Source organism: Apis florea, unplaced genomic scaffold (genome assembly GCF_048593485.1).
Source record: "Apis florea isolate Af1SG1 unplaced genomic scaffold, ASM4859348v1 contig_1615_pilon, whole genome shotgun sequence".
NCBI classification, from domain to species: Eukaryota; Metazoa; Arthropoda; class Insecta; order Hymenoptera; family Apidae; genus Apis; species Apis florea.
This window is the reverse complement of record NW_028256416.1, coordinates 1196422-1212325: the sequence shown is the minus strand read 5'-3', so window position 1 is coordinate 1212325 and position 15904 is coordinate 1196422. Positions and strand designations below refer to the sequence as shown.

The 15904-nt window shown below is 30.1% G+C and overlaps 4 protein-coding genes across 5 annotated transcripts; 2 read left to right on the top strand and 2 right to left on the bottom strand.

Moving 5' to 3' along the window:
- The first annotated feature begins 11 nt into the window (after positions 1 to 11).
- Positions 12 to 1877, top strand: LOC100863319 (neuralized-like protein 2). The gene is made up of 3 exons (XM_003690191.4): positions 12 to 866; positions 996 to 1316; positions 1405 to 1877. Exons 1-3 carry the CDS (start codon positions 503 to 505, stop codon positions 1521 to 1523), a joined length of 804 nt encoding a protein of 267 aa, XP_003690239.1. The 5' UTR covers positions 12 to 502; the 3' UTR covers positions 1524 to 1877.
- Positions 1878 to 2226: 349 nt separating this feature from the next.
- On the bottom strand, positions 2227 to 4629 carry nAChRb2 (nicotinic acetylcholine receptor beta2 subunit). The gene is made up of 7 exons (XM_003690381.4): positions 4242 to 4629; positions 4103 to 4147; positions 3921 to 4030; positions 3432 to 3648; positions 3133 to 3310; positions 2882 to 3034; positions 2227 to 2753 (listed from the first exon to the last, which is right to left on the bottom strand). The coding sequence occupies exons 1-7, from the start codon at positions 4449 to 4451 to the stop codon at positions 2389 to 2391; spliced, it is 1278 nt and encodes a 425-aa protein (XP_003690429.3). The 5' UTR covers positions 4452 to 4629; the 3' UTR covers positions 2227 to 2388.
- Positions 4630 to 5023: 394 nt separating this feature from the next.
- Positions 5024 to 7654, bottom strand: nAChRa9 (nicotinic acetylcholine receptor alpha9 subunit). Its single transcript, XM_003690189.4, has 7 exons — positions 7554 to 7654; positions 6810 to 7003; positions 6656 to 6700; positions 6444 to 6553; positions 6132 to 6345; positions 5710 to 6040; positions 5024 to 5465 (listed from the first exon to the last, which is right to left on the bottom strand). Exons 1-7 carry the CDS (start codon positions 7606 to 7608, stop codon positions 5113 to 5115), a joined length of 1302 nt encoding a protein of 433 aa, XP_003690237.1. The 5' UTR covers positions 7609 to 7654; the 3' UTR covers positions 5024 to 5112.
- A 615-nt stretch (positions 7655 to 8269) lies between these two features.
- On the top strand, positions 8270 to 14151 carry LOC100872831 (glycerol kinase 5). Of its 2 annotated transcripts, none has more exons than XM_086906570.1 (12): positions 8270 to 8495; positions 10417 to 10510; positions 10594 to 10696; positions 10776 to 10935; positions 11200 to 11314; positions 11799 to 11992; positions 12129 to 12255; positions 12397 to 12474; positions 12783 to 12877; positions 12966 to 13129; positions 13409 to 13542; positions 13819 to 14151. In XM_086906570.1, the coding sequence occupies exons 1-12, from the start codon at positions 8400 to 8402 to the stop codon at positions 13971 to 13973; spliced, it is 1515 nt and encodes a 504-aa protein (XP_086762696.1). In that variant the 5' UTR covers positions 8270 to 8399; the 3' UTR covers positions 13974 to 14151. The 2 variants fall into 2 exon arrangements, with proteins under 2 accessions (XP_086762696.1, XP_003690234.1); XM_003690186.4 differs by having other exon boundaries at positions 12397 to 12501.
- Positions 14152 to 15904: the final 1753 nt, after the last annotated feature.

Here is a 15904-nt window from a genome sequence, read left to right as displayed (position 1 = left end):
ACATTTTAATTATTATTTACCTATATACATTACTGTCATACATACATCCAATCAGCTGTTTCTGTTTCGGTTTTCATAGTAGTTATCCTATCCGTCACTTCGTCGCCAGTCTTGTCGTCGTTATTTTTTTCTTGGAAATTAATTTCAGTATAAAATTTAGACAACGAATTATTAGTTATGGCAACTAATTTTAATTAATATATATAACGATAGTGTTGAAACGTAAACTATTAAAAAATAATTTAATAATGTATTGGAAGGATGGACGTCTAACCTCACTTTTCAGCCGCTAGATTCCTCGGACAATCATGTGAATTATCGAAAGCATTCCAATGTATCATTTAAATCGATCGGATTTCTCTTCTGCGAAATATCGGAGCGCCTTAAATTATTCTTCTTTCTTTCTCAATGAGGTTTCTCGTAAAATCAAAGTGCAATATCCTCGAAAACTCATAGTACCGGTGCTCCGAGTCGACTTTTTAGCTAATTATAATATAGTACGATGACCGAGAAATCTAGAAAAATAGTAACCAGATTTCACCCTACTCACGGGGAAAATATCATGTTACGCGAAGATAATACAGTGGCGTATCGCACTGCCAGTTTTGCAAACTCTCTGGCTTTCAGTGAAAAACCATTACAACCAGGTGAAATATTCTTGGTAGAAATTGAAAAGACTGAAAGAGGATGGAGTGGACATATGAGATTGGGACTGACTCTCATAGATCCAGCGTCTGTGAATAATAGTCTACCAGAATTTGCTATGCCTAATCTTGCTAAACTTGGAAATACATGGATATTTGCCATTACAAAAAGCCTATATGGATTGTGGGATGGTTTCGATAGTTATGCTCAAAGAATCTATGGTAATCTTATTTTATACATCGTTAATTAAGTTGATTAAGTTTTATGTTTAAAAAATCTATGATAATTTTGCAATTTTATGCAATTTTAAACACTATTAATTAAGTTTTTGTATACGTATTCTCTTTAAGGTGAAATCCCATCTGAAGAAAAGAAATTGATCACAGATGGAGTAAATGTGCAAACTTCTCGTGGAGTTATTCCATTTAATGCTCTCAGACCAAACACAATTGATTCTTCTCAGTATATATTACCCACAGATGCTGGTAGTCGTATAGGAATTATGTATGTGCCACAAGCTGGTTCTGACAAGGCAGAAATGCATTTCATAATTAATGGTGAAGACCAAGGTGTATGTGAAAAAGACATACCGTATAAAGCAGGACCTTTGCGCGCTGTAGTAGATGTATATGGTACCACAAAACAAGTTAGGATAGTTCAACTATATGGTGGTATGTTACTTTTGCTTCTTACAAGTACAATATTTTTGTAAATATTTCGTTTTTTCTTTTTCTTGCTAATAATTATATGTTTCAACAGTATCTACCCTACAAAGTGCCTGTCGTGATGCTATACTACAGTATACTAAAAGAAATGCAGTTGATTCACTTCCACTTCCAAGGGTTCTAAAAGATTATCTATTATATCAATCACAATGAAATTTACGTCATTCCATCTTGTCTCTTGATCGTAACTTTGTATAGCCATTTTAGTATTCGCATAATTTCTTCAACCATTTCGATTTTTCTACAATTTTCAACGTATTTATCGCGTATAAATCGTTCTTTCATTTATTCTAATTACTGTATTTTAGGGGAAGATAAATGTAAGTCTAAAGCAAATTTAGAATTATTTTCACTCTTCCAGTTAGTTAGCTGTTCTTTCATTTTTTTCAACATGTATATTTTATCGTATGTATGTAGCATATGTAATTCGCGTGAATGTTAAACCGTATCATGTACATAATGTAAGAAGTTGTTGACGAAACACCGAGTAAATTCTAATAAGCAAAAGAGTATCACGTTTTTTTTTTTTATTCTTGCATTTAGCATTTATTAGCAATTACAATTTTTACAAGAGTTTAAAAACTCCATTTCTTCGCTAAAATTACTCGCACATTTCATGCAGCGTCGTAAATCTATACGAATCTTTTCATCTAAAATAAGTTTCACGCAGAATTATCGATGTATATCATATCGTTCTTTTTCTATTGTTATAATTCATGTAACAAAGATAATAATAAGATAAACTTGATCGCACTGTTAACAAATGCAAAAATAGATCAGATTGACGTATTCAATTAAATACGACATGTTTTTCCAAAATAAATGTATTTATAAAAAAAGAAGAAGAAGAAAACTCTTTCTTAAAACACCCAATATTTTATCTTTTTTACACATCGTATACATGATTCATGATTAAATTATTTGACAAGTATTTAATTTATTCTTTTCCTTCTTTTTTTTTCTTCCAATATAAATTTTCAGAATTATCGAAAATATACATAAGTCAAGTTTCCATAAATTAACTTTCGAAACTTTCATATGTGTTTCTTGGTATAAAAATAATTAGCATAATTATGTAAGCGAGTGAAACACACAAGAAAGCACCCCATCCGATCAAAATGGACGTGTAACTCCACGTATATTGCTTTTTATCCAGGAATACCAAACTCGTGTTGTCATCCTCGTTCATTTCGATTCTTGCCGACACTTTTGAATCCAGAATAGTAACTAAAAACACTTGGCCTACTTTGCTTTTTAAAACCGATTCAGTGATGGAGGATATCCACGTTGGAGCGTCTGCCTGTAATTCTTGCAAGTATCGCAAGATGCTGGTCAACATAAGCGAGAATGCGGCTAGGGCAAGAGATTTCTCATAAAACAATACTAAAAAAAAAAAAAAAGAAAAAATAATATTTAATAATAATAATAATAATAATAATTCAAGATAAATTTCAAAGTATCTTCATTTTATTATTCGATTTAATTAATAATCGTAAAAATTAAAGCATTACTCAAGTTTGGTGTTTGAATTCCATTGAAAGGGATCCTCCACTGCACATCTAACAAGCAAAATAGATGCAGAATAAAATTCAGATTCGCTATGATCATACGCTCCATGGAACTTGGCTCTAACCATAATGTCATCAATGTCATAGTCATTAATACTGTAATATAAATGTAAAATGATCTTTTTTTTTTTACATCCATTTATCGTAATATATGTATTTTTTTTTTCTTCTTTTTTTTCATCTAATTTACACACCTATAGTCAAAGTCACATACATCGTACTGTTCATGGAGTAATGCCTTCTTAGTAGAATATTATAGGATAACAAATCTGTGGTGAAACCTAAACCAAATTTGGAATCTATTCTACGCTCGTTGTGAGACATATGCACAATCTCCCATTCCGTGTTATTATTAAACATATCGTCTAAAATCTAGAGAGAGATGATTTTTTTTTATCAAAATTTTATCGAGTTTTCTTTTTCTTTAATAACTCAAAATTATTAAATTGAACGATTTCTTAAAAAACATTAAAACATTTTTATTTTTACACACTCGTTCGTCGGTATCCAAAGAGTTTAAGTTGATCTCGTTTGTTCCGTGAGACCACGAGGCAATATGTATAGTGCAGTTCAACATATCGTAAGGCCACCAAGTGTGATCAAATTCGCAAACGGGTGTATACGTAGTGAACGGTACGCACAATATCGTGCCTGAATTGAACACTAAACATTCGACCGAGGGCATCTCAAGATCGACACCGACGCTTGTTCTAAAAAATCGAAAATTGGCAAGTAAAGAAATCGAGCAAAACTTTGTATATCAACTCGTATAACCTACGAGACACAATGATACAACGAATTTAATCTTCCTACAAGATGGTCATGCTGTAAACAAGCGTGAAACACATGCGAGCAAAATATTTCGTAATTTCGTTATTGAACGATTAATCGTATGTAATTTATGTTAAAGAAAGGGAAAAAAAAATTGATCGGATATGATAATGATTTACGTCATACTCATTTCAATTGCTAGCCAACTTACACGCTGTGCATCACGATATCGGGAACCCAGATTTCGTAACTCTTTACGCGAATAGAATTGATAGAATCGAATTCGGATGATTTCCATGTGAGATGATTCTGTTTCCACATCTATCAGAATTTATAGAAATTATAGAAAATATTGGCGATGACACCGATTATTATTATTATCGTTGTACTCACCAATTTTAACAAAACGTGGAAATCGACGGTGTGCGAATATTCATCCTGAATGACACGAGCATAGATAAAGTAGAAAGAAATTGGCGATTTTCATATTTGTATTTCGTAAAAAAAAAAAAAAAAGAAAAGAAATACTTACAACGTTATAATGTTGAATGCTTAATCCAAAATCAATTTTAGTGGCATTCTTTTCTAGGGGCATAACGTCTCTGTCGTAATCGCAGAATAGATATTCTTTCAATCTGTGAAGCGCAGAGGTACTTGTGATGTCTTTGCAAACGAAACAGATCACTTGTCCATCTGACAAAATGTTAAAGATCACGAGTAAAACGGGAAATATATTCTTCATGTTTAACGGTGAGAGAAGAAAACGAAATGACAGATCTACGCAATGACTAGTGGATCGACGAATCGAGAAGGGTAGCGAACACGCCCAGTGAAATGTTAAACCGTGGACATCGAAGACCGCCCCCTTTCGTTCGTTTATCGTTTTTATCAGATGCGATATTTTCGATGGTTCACTACCAACTGGATTAAAAGAAACAGGCCATCGATCGAAACAATCTTTGCTCGATTAGAAAATTAAAATATCGATCTTATTATCAATTTTTAAGTAAGTAAAATTATTTATAGAACGGGATACATTCTTATTATCAAAACTCAAAGATTTTATATTTTAATAATATCAGAAATTATTTGATTATTACTTTTAATTATTTATTTGTAAATTAATCCAAGATCGATAAGATATTGAACAAATGTTATTTATAAAATATAAAACTTCGATTTGAATTATTTGAAGTTTCACAAAAAAAAAATTAATCGAAATTTAAAAAACATCGATTCGAAAGATATGAGAAAGGATGGATAACGAATAAAACTATTATCGATATTAAAAAAAAAAAAAGGAAAAAAGCATCGTTAATTAAATTATTATTTATTGAAAATGAGAATCTACAATCGATTATTGATGAAGAATCATGTAGAAGAACGTGGGAAGAATGAATTTTTCACGTGGATGGTACAAGGGTGATAAGAATGACGACGTAAGTGAAGATCACGATGAAGAAGGAGAGCCACTCGATTATGGCCGCGAAATGTCTCCACGCCGATTCCTTCGCTCGAGATTTCGAAACCTCGGAATTGTTCTCAGTCTCTTCGCCAAGTATCCCCTGGTTGGACGACAATTTGGAATCGTTCTCGGTGAGAATGAGGAAACGGCCGGCTCTGTTGCTCAGCACGAACGACGTTGTCGTAGAAATCCAATACGGCACCTCGATGTTCATTTCTTGCATTTTACGTAGCAGTGCGGTTAAAATTAAAGCGAATACCGACAAGGCAAGCGAGTCTCTATAGTAGAGCACTGGAAGGAATAAACTTTTTGTAAAAAGATATATATACTACGCGTACATTTGTATTTATATATAGAGATAACATATTTATTTAAAATAATAAATGTTGCCGTAAAGTACGGCTAATAGTCGTATTTGTGTAGTAAAGTTTAATTTATCTTAATTACACGTACGCAAGAAATTTCGGTATAAATGTCGGTATCATGTGCGTTACATTAATATCGGATTGCAATTCACAATTTAGAAATAACTTACGTATATTGGGAGGATTGGTACTATTGTGTGGTAACTGCCAATGCAAATCGGACATGCAAAGTATATGGCAGATCAGATTCACGCTCGCTGCGATCATCCTCTCCGTTGATCTCGAGTCGAGCCACAACACCGTCAACGTGAGCAACATCATCGTTATGGCGGGTATTACGTAGGTGGTGTGCAATATACCGTAATGCCTGGTTATGGAGAATTCGTAAACGATCATCGGGTAGGTGTCGTTCGGGCAACACGCGTATATCTTCAACACTTTGGTCGCCTTTATCACTTTGAAATCCCACTTGGAATTATTCGTATACCCGTCCATGTGAAACTACCATGCGGTCGGAATCAGAGTGGAAAAAGTCGTTAAACAATCGATCGGTACATCCTCGGTCGGTAATCGAATTCGATTTCTAACTTACCCCCTTTTTGTCGAGAAAAATGTTCACCTCCTCTCCCGAGTGGATCCACGAGCCGAAATTGATCCGGCAACGGTGAGTGTCGTAGGGCCACGAGGAAAAATCCGTGGCGCATTTGGCAACGTGTTTCACCGATGGTACACAACTGATCGATCCTGTACTCAATAGCAGGCACGTCGTCGGTGGTATACCAGTCTGATCGAACGTCATGTCGCCTCTTATTCGACGAGCAGTGTATATATATATTTTTTTTTAATCATCGAATATTCAGTCTTTTTTAAAAAAAAAAGGAGAAAAGATAGTTTTGGTGCTCACGAATTGTAAACGGAAATATCGGGAACCCAAATATCGTCGCTTTTCACGTAAATATAATTGATCCCATCGAAATCGCTGGGCTTCCAGGACAGATGAGAGTCGGTCCACACCTAGGAAAAAGAAAGAAGAAACGAACGTCTGGATTCTTGGGGGCAAAGTGTAAAATCGTTTCGAAAAAGAGAAAATGATATCGTGATTCGACGACTACTCACTAAAGTCATCCAACTGTGCAACTCCATCACGCTGGTCCAATCATCCTAAACCAGATGTAAATGAACAAGTGAATAATTAGATTAATTAGAGATATTCGCGAGTTATATGCGGGCAATTTATTTTCTGATCAATTTCAATTTGATTTCAACTTACGAATTCCATCAGTTTTGGCAGTAGTTGCATGGTCACGTTGTTGGCGATTTGATGGGACGAAATCGGTCGTACGTTAGGATCGTACTCGCAGAAAAGATACCTCCTCAATCTTAACAAGGTGGTTGGATGGTCGTAATCCTTGCAATTCAACCCATACGAGTATTCGAATTCATTGTCGTTTTTAGCTAAGGTTGCTGAGAAAATATATTCGAGATGATGATTTTTCTTAATCGACGATCAAATGTGATAATAATTGAGGAAAATTGATGAAATAAAGAAGAAAGGGATATCGTGTAATTAAAATTCTAATTAAATTTTCATGAAATTAATTTAAAAAAAAAAGATTAAGAAAACAAAAGATAATCGAGAATTAAAAATTTATTCGTCACGACAGATTGAAAGAAGCAACGACGAATGATTACTTGTCTATTCAAACAATAGATTTTAGCCAGTTAAAATTAATAGGATGGAAATAAAATTTAGAAATTTGTGAAATTTCTTAATTCTATTCTTAGATATCATTAATTATTATGATTTTTTTTTTTATAAGAATTAAATAATAAATCTGAAATAGTAAATTTCTTATCTTTTATTCTTAGTTAGTTTCTCGTCGTTATTTCGTGTGCCGCAATTCTACTTTCTCGAAATTCAAGAAACACTGTTATTACGACTTTACTGCTAACGAAAAAATTCCCGTGTCTTGAGGAGAAAGGGAAACGATAATGATACTTGATGACACTTTACCCGAATTCTGCCAAAAAAGGAGGAATCCAAGAACTGTTATTATTCTCATTTTCATTGAAATGAGCCAACAACCACCACTCGACTGAACGATTTCTCGTTCGTGACAGAACGATTATCAGACGCCCCGTGAAATTCGAAGCTGGAGATAGGCGAGACGCCCCCAGGTTCAATGCTTTTCACTTATTTTCAGATAGACAATTGGCAATTATCGCAGAATTTTCTCTACGAGAAATTCAACCTCTCCAAAATTTCTCGTTTTCATCGTGGAGCAATAATCAGGAACTTGAAGTCAAGAAGAAATAAATAAATCAAAAAAAAAAAAAGATAAAAATAAATAAATAAATTAATCGTTGATGAACCTAGATAAAAATAAATATTTTATATATATATATAAAACTGAGATCAGTTTTTTATATTCATTGACAGATAACTTTTCATTGACTAACTTTGAGCTCAAGCTTCTTTTATTTATAATAGTAGAAGAAAAGTATTTGCAACTTATTTCGTTCATTTTCATAGTTAAATAAAAAGTATTACTTTTTTCGAAGTACTGATAAGGTGTTAGAAACCTTTCAATCAAGATTTGAACCTATTTGCAATATGCTCGATCCCATCTTTAATGTAAGCCTTCGCCTACGTAATACCGATAAAGTGGCTATTTGAGCATGCGTAGTACTACGTTCTCCTTTTAAACACGTAATCCACATGCGATAAGCGCCAGTATATCGTGGAACTTGGTGCGAACACGCTCCGTATTGCGGCCTATTCTCTTTTCTGGGCCACGTGCATTGAAATAATCTTTGACGATTCGAATGAAAGGCAAATTTGAGTTGTTGTCAAAGAAATATGAGATATATCGGGGCGCTCGACATCGGTACCACTAACGTACGGTTTCATATATTCGATGAAGAAGGAAACACAATTGCTTCTTCAACGGAAAAGGTTAGATTTACAGTTATTGTGGATTTTTAGAAATATTTTTTAGAAGAAAAGAAAAAAAAAATTTATAATTTACATTCTGCTGTCGATCATAAAAGTCTTCGTGCACGTTTTGAAAATATATTTGTTAAAATAAATGCAATTAAATATTTTTGCAAAGTTATTATTACACAGCATTATATTATTAATAATATAATATAATATTTTAACAATAATTCTTTATGATTTATAAAAATTTTGGTAAATTATCACGTACATATTATATATGCATGTGTACAAAATATTAAATGAAACAACTCTGAGATAAATAGAATACGCTGATATGTCGAATAATGATAAATGTTTTAAAACATTTCTTTTATTATATATCTGTTTTTTTATTCTTAAAACAAGAATGTTTTTAAACATACATTGGAAATAATTATTCTATATTTTTTCATAACAAAGGATTGAAATCATCATACATGTGAAAAAATAATTATTTGACGTAAATATGAAAATAATGATCGTGATATAACAATTAGATACAAAAATATAAAAAAGATGAATTGAACTTTGATCTATGATTTATAAATTTTTACAAATGAAAAAATTTATGAATAATTTTTAGTACACTTCTAAAAATTCTATTTAAACCTAAAAAATCTAAAAAAATCGAAGATGCTAGAATATAAAAAAAATGTTATACGCGTATGTTCAATATTTATATAATGACCTTAAGACTCTAGATAATATATGTACGTGCTTATAAAGAAACAACATTAAATTTTTATTCTGAAATTATACATTGATTTAAAATATATAATTCTGTTTCTTATTAATAAAATATTATATTCAATAAATTTACATAACTTGTTAAAAAATAAAAATATAAATTCAAGAAACAAAGTTACAAAGCCGATAAATTATTATTTATTTGATTAATCTTTGATTTTTTTTTTCAATATTTCAATATTTCTTTAATCTTTCGATTAAGATACAATTAATGCGAGAAATATAAAAATAATAATAATAATAATAATACGTTCATTATCATAAATTAATCATTGAACGAATTAAAATGTTTCTTTTTACGTTATTATATAATTGTAAAAAAATTAATAAAAAAATAATGATGCTCGAACGATAATTAAAATAATCTCATGTGTAATTATAAAAAAAAAAATAAAAAAATAATTGTTTGTCATAGCAATAATAATGGATGAGAGTGCTATTTTTATTCTTGCTATGGTTACGAAAAAAATATTTTTCTCTGAATCATATTTTTTTGATCGACAAACGTTTACGTTCTTCCTTTGTTCGCTGTAAAATTATTTTCATCGTTCCAACATGTACAAACCGGTTCCAACGGTGTTACACTTTCGCACATCCGTCTTTTTGTTACGTATAGATCGAGATGATTTAATCCATATCAACGACAATTGAGTGAATTGACCGATATTCGTCACTTTGTTCATTAACCTCATTGCCATTGCTTAAAAAAATAAATCTGCGTAAAGAGGAGTGTATATGAGAAAAATAATAGAGAGAATAATAATAGATAGAAAAGAAAAAGAGGAAAGGCAGAAGAAAAAAAATTCTAATAAAAAAATACATAAATAAAAAGGATCAGCTTCATTATCATTAGAAAGAAATATATTTACAACGTGCAACAGATTTATTACTGATTTGTTATTCATTATTCGTATTTTTTTATTTCATATATTTAATGAGGATTTAAAAATCTTTGAATAATTTTTGAAACTACAACTTTTTAAAGCATCAAAATATAAAAAGATTTAAATAATTTTTGTAGAAAGATTATTGATAAATATCTAACTATAATTTCGTATACATTTTTCTTGATTGATATTAATCCGAATTCCTTCGAGAAAAATTATTTATCCCTCTTTTTCTCTTTTTTTTTTTTTTTTTTTTGTTTTAGATCCAGCTTTTGTATCCAAAGCCAAATTATGTGGAAATAGATCCAGATGCGCTATGGACAACTATAGTAAATGTAATAAAGAATACTCTGACAGGTGAGTTGAATGGTCGTTTTGAAAAATCATACTTATACGTTTCGAGAAGATAACAAATATTTACGTTTTCTTTATCATCGTAGAATCAAAAGTTGAGAGCTTGGAATCGATAGTCGGCATCGGAATTTCGACGCAACGAGGCAGTTTCACCACGTGGAATTCGAAAGATGGAAGGCATTATCACAAGTGAGTGTGACAATCAGGTTTATTGTTCGTTTCTATAATTCCGATATGAACGATACGATTATTTTATCGAATGTTTCAGTTTTATTACATGGAAAGATCTACGTGCTGATAATTTGGTGAAAGAATGGAACTCGTCGATAATAATGAGAATATTGAAAATGGGATCGAAGATTTTATACACTTTCTCAAGGAACAAACGATTCCTTGGAATGAGCGTTTTTAAATTCATGAATACACAGGTTCTCGTCTCTTTTTTTGAATTATTTTACAAAAACTTCATATCATTATTACAATATCTAATCAATTAGACCGGTTGGCTTTCAAATCTTTCAAATATTTTTTATTTATTACGCTATTTTCGTTCCCTATCGAATTTTAGTTCTATTTATCTACGTGTGTTAAGTTAATTCTCTATGATAATGATATAGAAGATTAAAAAATTTTAATTTAATCGTTATGTTTATATTTTTTTTTTTTATCGTTTGTTTTACGGTACTACTTAGATGTCACTAAGGTTAGTGTGGGTACTGCAACACGTGCCTGGTTTGCAAGAGGCGATGAACGATGGAAATGTCCTTTTCGGTGGAATTGATTCTTGGCTTTTATATAAATTCACTGGTATTCATTTTTTTTATTATATTTTAATTAATATGTATATATTTCTTTTATATCTGTCAATTTTTCATTCAATTTTTCCAATTTTATTACAGAATAAAAAAAGTAATTTGCTTCAATTTATTTATTTTCTTAAAAGAATTTTAAGAATAATAAACAGGTTAATAATATATTTATGAATATTTTCGAAGAATAAAATCTGAAAGCATAAAGGTTGATATTCGAGAATGTCGAGATTATATTTATTATTATATAAATTATAATCCAAATTTATATTAAATGAAATGGAAATAGAAGTGCAACATGGCAGTGTAACAAAGAACATTGTATCCATGTCTCGCTTCGTCCAAATTTTATTTGCTTATAACTTAATAAAAATAAGTCTTAATCGACATTTTTGTACATCTCTTTGGTGTTCGTTTTGATTTCTAGAACCGATCTTTGAAAAAATCTTATAAATATAATATCCTGTATTCTTTTTGTATAGGAAAACACGTGACAGACATTTCAAGCGCATCCGCGACTGGAATTTTCGATCCATTTATCAAATGTTGGTCAAGCTCTATGATAAATTTGCTTAAATTGCCGCACGATATCTTTCCCCAAGTGGTGGAGACCAGTGGAAATTTTGGTTGTACTCCAAAAGATTTATTCGGGATCGAAATTCCAATATTATGCTCAGTAAGTTGTATAATTTTATTCAAAAAATTTAAATAACTTGAAGTTAAAATATTCTTGTCCTCGAGCGAATCGACGAATACAAATTATCTGTACGAATTTTAAGTAATTTTGAAATTAATCGTGTTATTTGAAGTAGACGACGGATCAATCGGCATCGCTGTTCGGTTCGATGTGTATGCAACCGGGAGATTTGAAGATCACCATGGGGACTGGCACGTTTTTGAACGTGAACACGGGTAACATCCCACACGCTTCTGTCGCGGGTAATTTTTTTTTCTTTTTAATAATATCTCGAAAGCCACAGAGAGTTAAAAATAAACGAAGAAAATAAGTTCGAAGGATAAAGACGACTTATGCAAAAATAAAAAAAAGTCCACTTCTAATTTTTAATTTTTTTTTAACAGGACTTTATCCTCTAATCGCATGGCAAACAGGAGATGAATTAGTATACATGGCGGAAGGTGCATGGAACGAAACTGGAGGTATCATTGAATGGGCCAAGGAAATAAGTAATTTCTTGATGAAAAGTTTTTTTACTATACTTTTGCAATAACCGATTTCAAAAATTTCTATAAATTTGTATATGTAATAAATTGCATATTTTTTTTTTTTTATAATGGATTAACTTTAACGTTTTCTCGATTCTTTCTTAAAAAAAAAAAAAAAAAAAAAAAGATTAAGATATCGCTTACTTACTAAGAAAGAAAGAAAAATCTTTTAATCAAATAGTATAATTTGAAGTAAACTGGTCAACGAAACGCTAGAATTTTAAAGATGCAGTTTGTTTCAGGTCTGATCGACCAAGTAGCAGAAACAGCAAATATCGCGTATTCGGTGAATGACTCTGATGGAGTGTATTTCGTTCCTGCATTCAGTGGATTACACGTAACGTTCAATATTTTATTATTATAATTTTTTATAATCGTTCATTCGATAAAAACAATTGGATAAGGGGAATATCGTTTGTTTACAGGCGCCGATAAATGATTACAAAGCAGCGGCAGGTTTCATAGGCCTAAAACCTACCACAAGAAAAAATCATCTGGTTCGAGCGTTGTTAGAAAGTATCGTTTTTGGAATGTTATTACTTTATGAAACATTATGCTCAGAAACTTCTTTCATTTATAAGAGAATACGGTTAGTAATGAATTCGTTAAAAAAGAACTTTGAAGAATTTCTTAATCACATGCAAAATCATGCATTTCTTGCTATTTCATATTGAGAAAATATTTATTATTAATTTGTTGTAGACAATTATTGTAATTACCAATTCTATTAAGAATGTTTTCTCATCATTCTGAATATTCTATATATTATTACATTGCATATTTAAAAATATTTATATTACATACCTTTAAATCTGATTAAATATTAAATATTAAATATTAAATACATAAGTATTGTAATTTATTCTAGAGTCGATGGCGGGGTATCTAAAAATGATTTTATATTACAACTGTTGGCTGATCTGACAGGTCTAGAAGTGGAACGAGCATCAAGCACAGAAATATCTGTTTTGGGAATAATATTTCTCACTGGTTTACAATGCGGTATGTAAATTTCTAAGATAGGATAAGGTTTAACAATATTATTGTTATATATTTGCTTATTTCCAGTTTTATTCTATAAACTGACCCAACAATAACCCGACCGAAGATAACACGTTTTCATTTATAATTCATATTTTAAATTATAATAACAATTGAAAATATTACGCTTTAAAAAAATTTCTTAACATCATAATTATTGAAGGAAATGAAATATTGTTATACGACTAAAAAAGAAATGAATGTATTTTTCTAAAGTTTTTTCGATTCACTTTTTAGGCGTTTGGAAGAACAAGGAAAATATATTCAAGCTACGAAAAGTAGAAACAATATTTATGCCAAACAATGAAAACAGAGAACGATATCGACCGATAGTCGCTCAATGGAAACGAGCTCTCCAAAGACTCGGTAAATGGTATACCGAGATTAAATAATGGCCACACGATTGCCACAAGAAATAAAAGGAAAAGATCTGTTTGCCTTGGAAAATATATTAAAAATTGATACCATATGATAATTAGATTTTTACCATTGACCAATGTACATATGTATAGGTATTGTGATAAATGTAATGCAATTTTTATTAAAAAAATACACGAATTATTAATTTTATTCTTTCTTTTTTTCTTTTTCAAAAATTAATCATCAAAGAAGAAATTCGTTCATTCAATTCATTCAATGCTATTCACTGTACGAGCATGATGAATTATACTATACATTATACTATAGTGACTATAGGATTGCGTATTTTTAGTGGATCGTGCTCGGGGCCCCGACATCGCTAAACTCGTATCTAATTGCTAAACAGTAAATTTCCTGTTGAGTATACAAGAGTCGTGTCAAATCAATCACGTTTTGACCTCGATGTTTTGAATTTTGTTTAAATTGCACTATTTCACATGCAGAGAGAAAGAGGAATTAAATCATAATTTATTTAAAAATTTGATACAAATGTTTGAATTTTGCAATTTTTCCCAATTTTCGCAAAAATTAAAAAATTATAATAATAAGAATAAAGAAATTTTACTTTTTAATTTTTCGTTTGAAGACAAGAATTTAAAAAAAAGAAAACCTATTATATTTCTTGAAATTTTTTTTCTAATTATATATATATATAGAATAAGTCTCGTTTTGACGTTCTACTTTAATTTATAGAATAACGAATATAGCGATGCACTTATAATCATTTATCAGCTTATCAAAATAACTTAATCTTATCCCGATTTCGTATGGATAATTTCTAAATTCTAAATTCCTATTGCATTATATATCAATTTGAACGTATTATATAAATCATTGAAGTCAAAAAATGATCGATTAGATGTGGAACGATCTACATATATTTAAATTATTAATGCATAACACATTGATCGAAGAAAATAATTCTACGTATGTCAAAATTCAAATTTTCTCGTTAATTAATTAATAAGATCACCTTGACCAATGTTATTAAAAATTGTATTTATGCAGATATATTATCGACACTGATAATAAATAGGTGATTCCTAAGCACATAAGAAAATTATATATTATACACTTTGGAACAACATTTTACACTATCACTCGAGTATTTTTTCATGGAACCTTCAACTATCTATTACAACTATCTAAACTTCCATCACGTAAAATACGATTCAATTCACTGATTAAACTTTTATTTTTCTGACGTGGTAAACTTTGCAGTACGAACTTTTCGTGGAAAATATGATTCATGTGAAATTATATATTTAATAATAAAAAAAAAAAAAAAAAAAAAAAGAAGTGGAAAATTCACAAGAAATAAGAAGAAAAGTAATAAATTGCTAGATTTATATTAGAAATTAAATATTTTTTACGAAAAAAGTTTATTCGTTAATTTACATTTTCTTAAAGAATAATTCTTCTTAATGCGTATGTTACATAATTATTCATTTGAGATTGTACATTCTCCCGATTACATCATGCAAGTTTACACGAGCAGAAAACCGGATACATGTGTCTGAATTCATAGAGAAAGTTAGAAGAAAGTTAACGGAGAACCTTTTTCAGAGACAATGCGAGAAGGAAAGAGAATTGAAAGTGTAACAGAATCATTGAAAAGAAACTTTCGTTTCGTTTGATAATAATTGCATTAGAAACTATTATAAAGTGAATCATGTTAAACTATTTAAGATTTATCTTGAGTAAATACAGTAATAAATTTTCAAATGTATATTTATAAAATGTAAATACAAATAGTGATAATTCATATGAAAAATAATATTCAATATTATATAAATATTCAATATTTAATGATATATTAATAATTTAAATATATATAATATATAATAATATTTAATAATTATATAATTCAATATTATATAAATATTGACAGGATTAATCTATG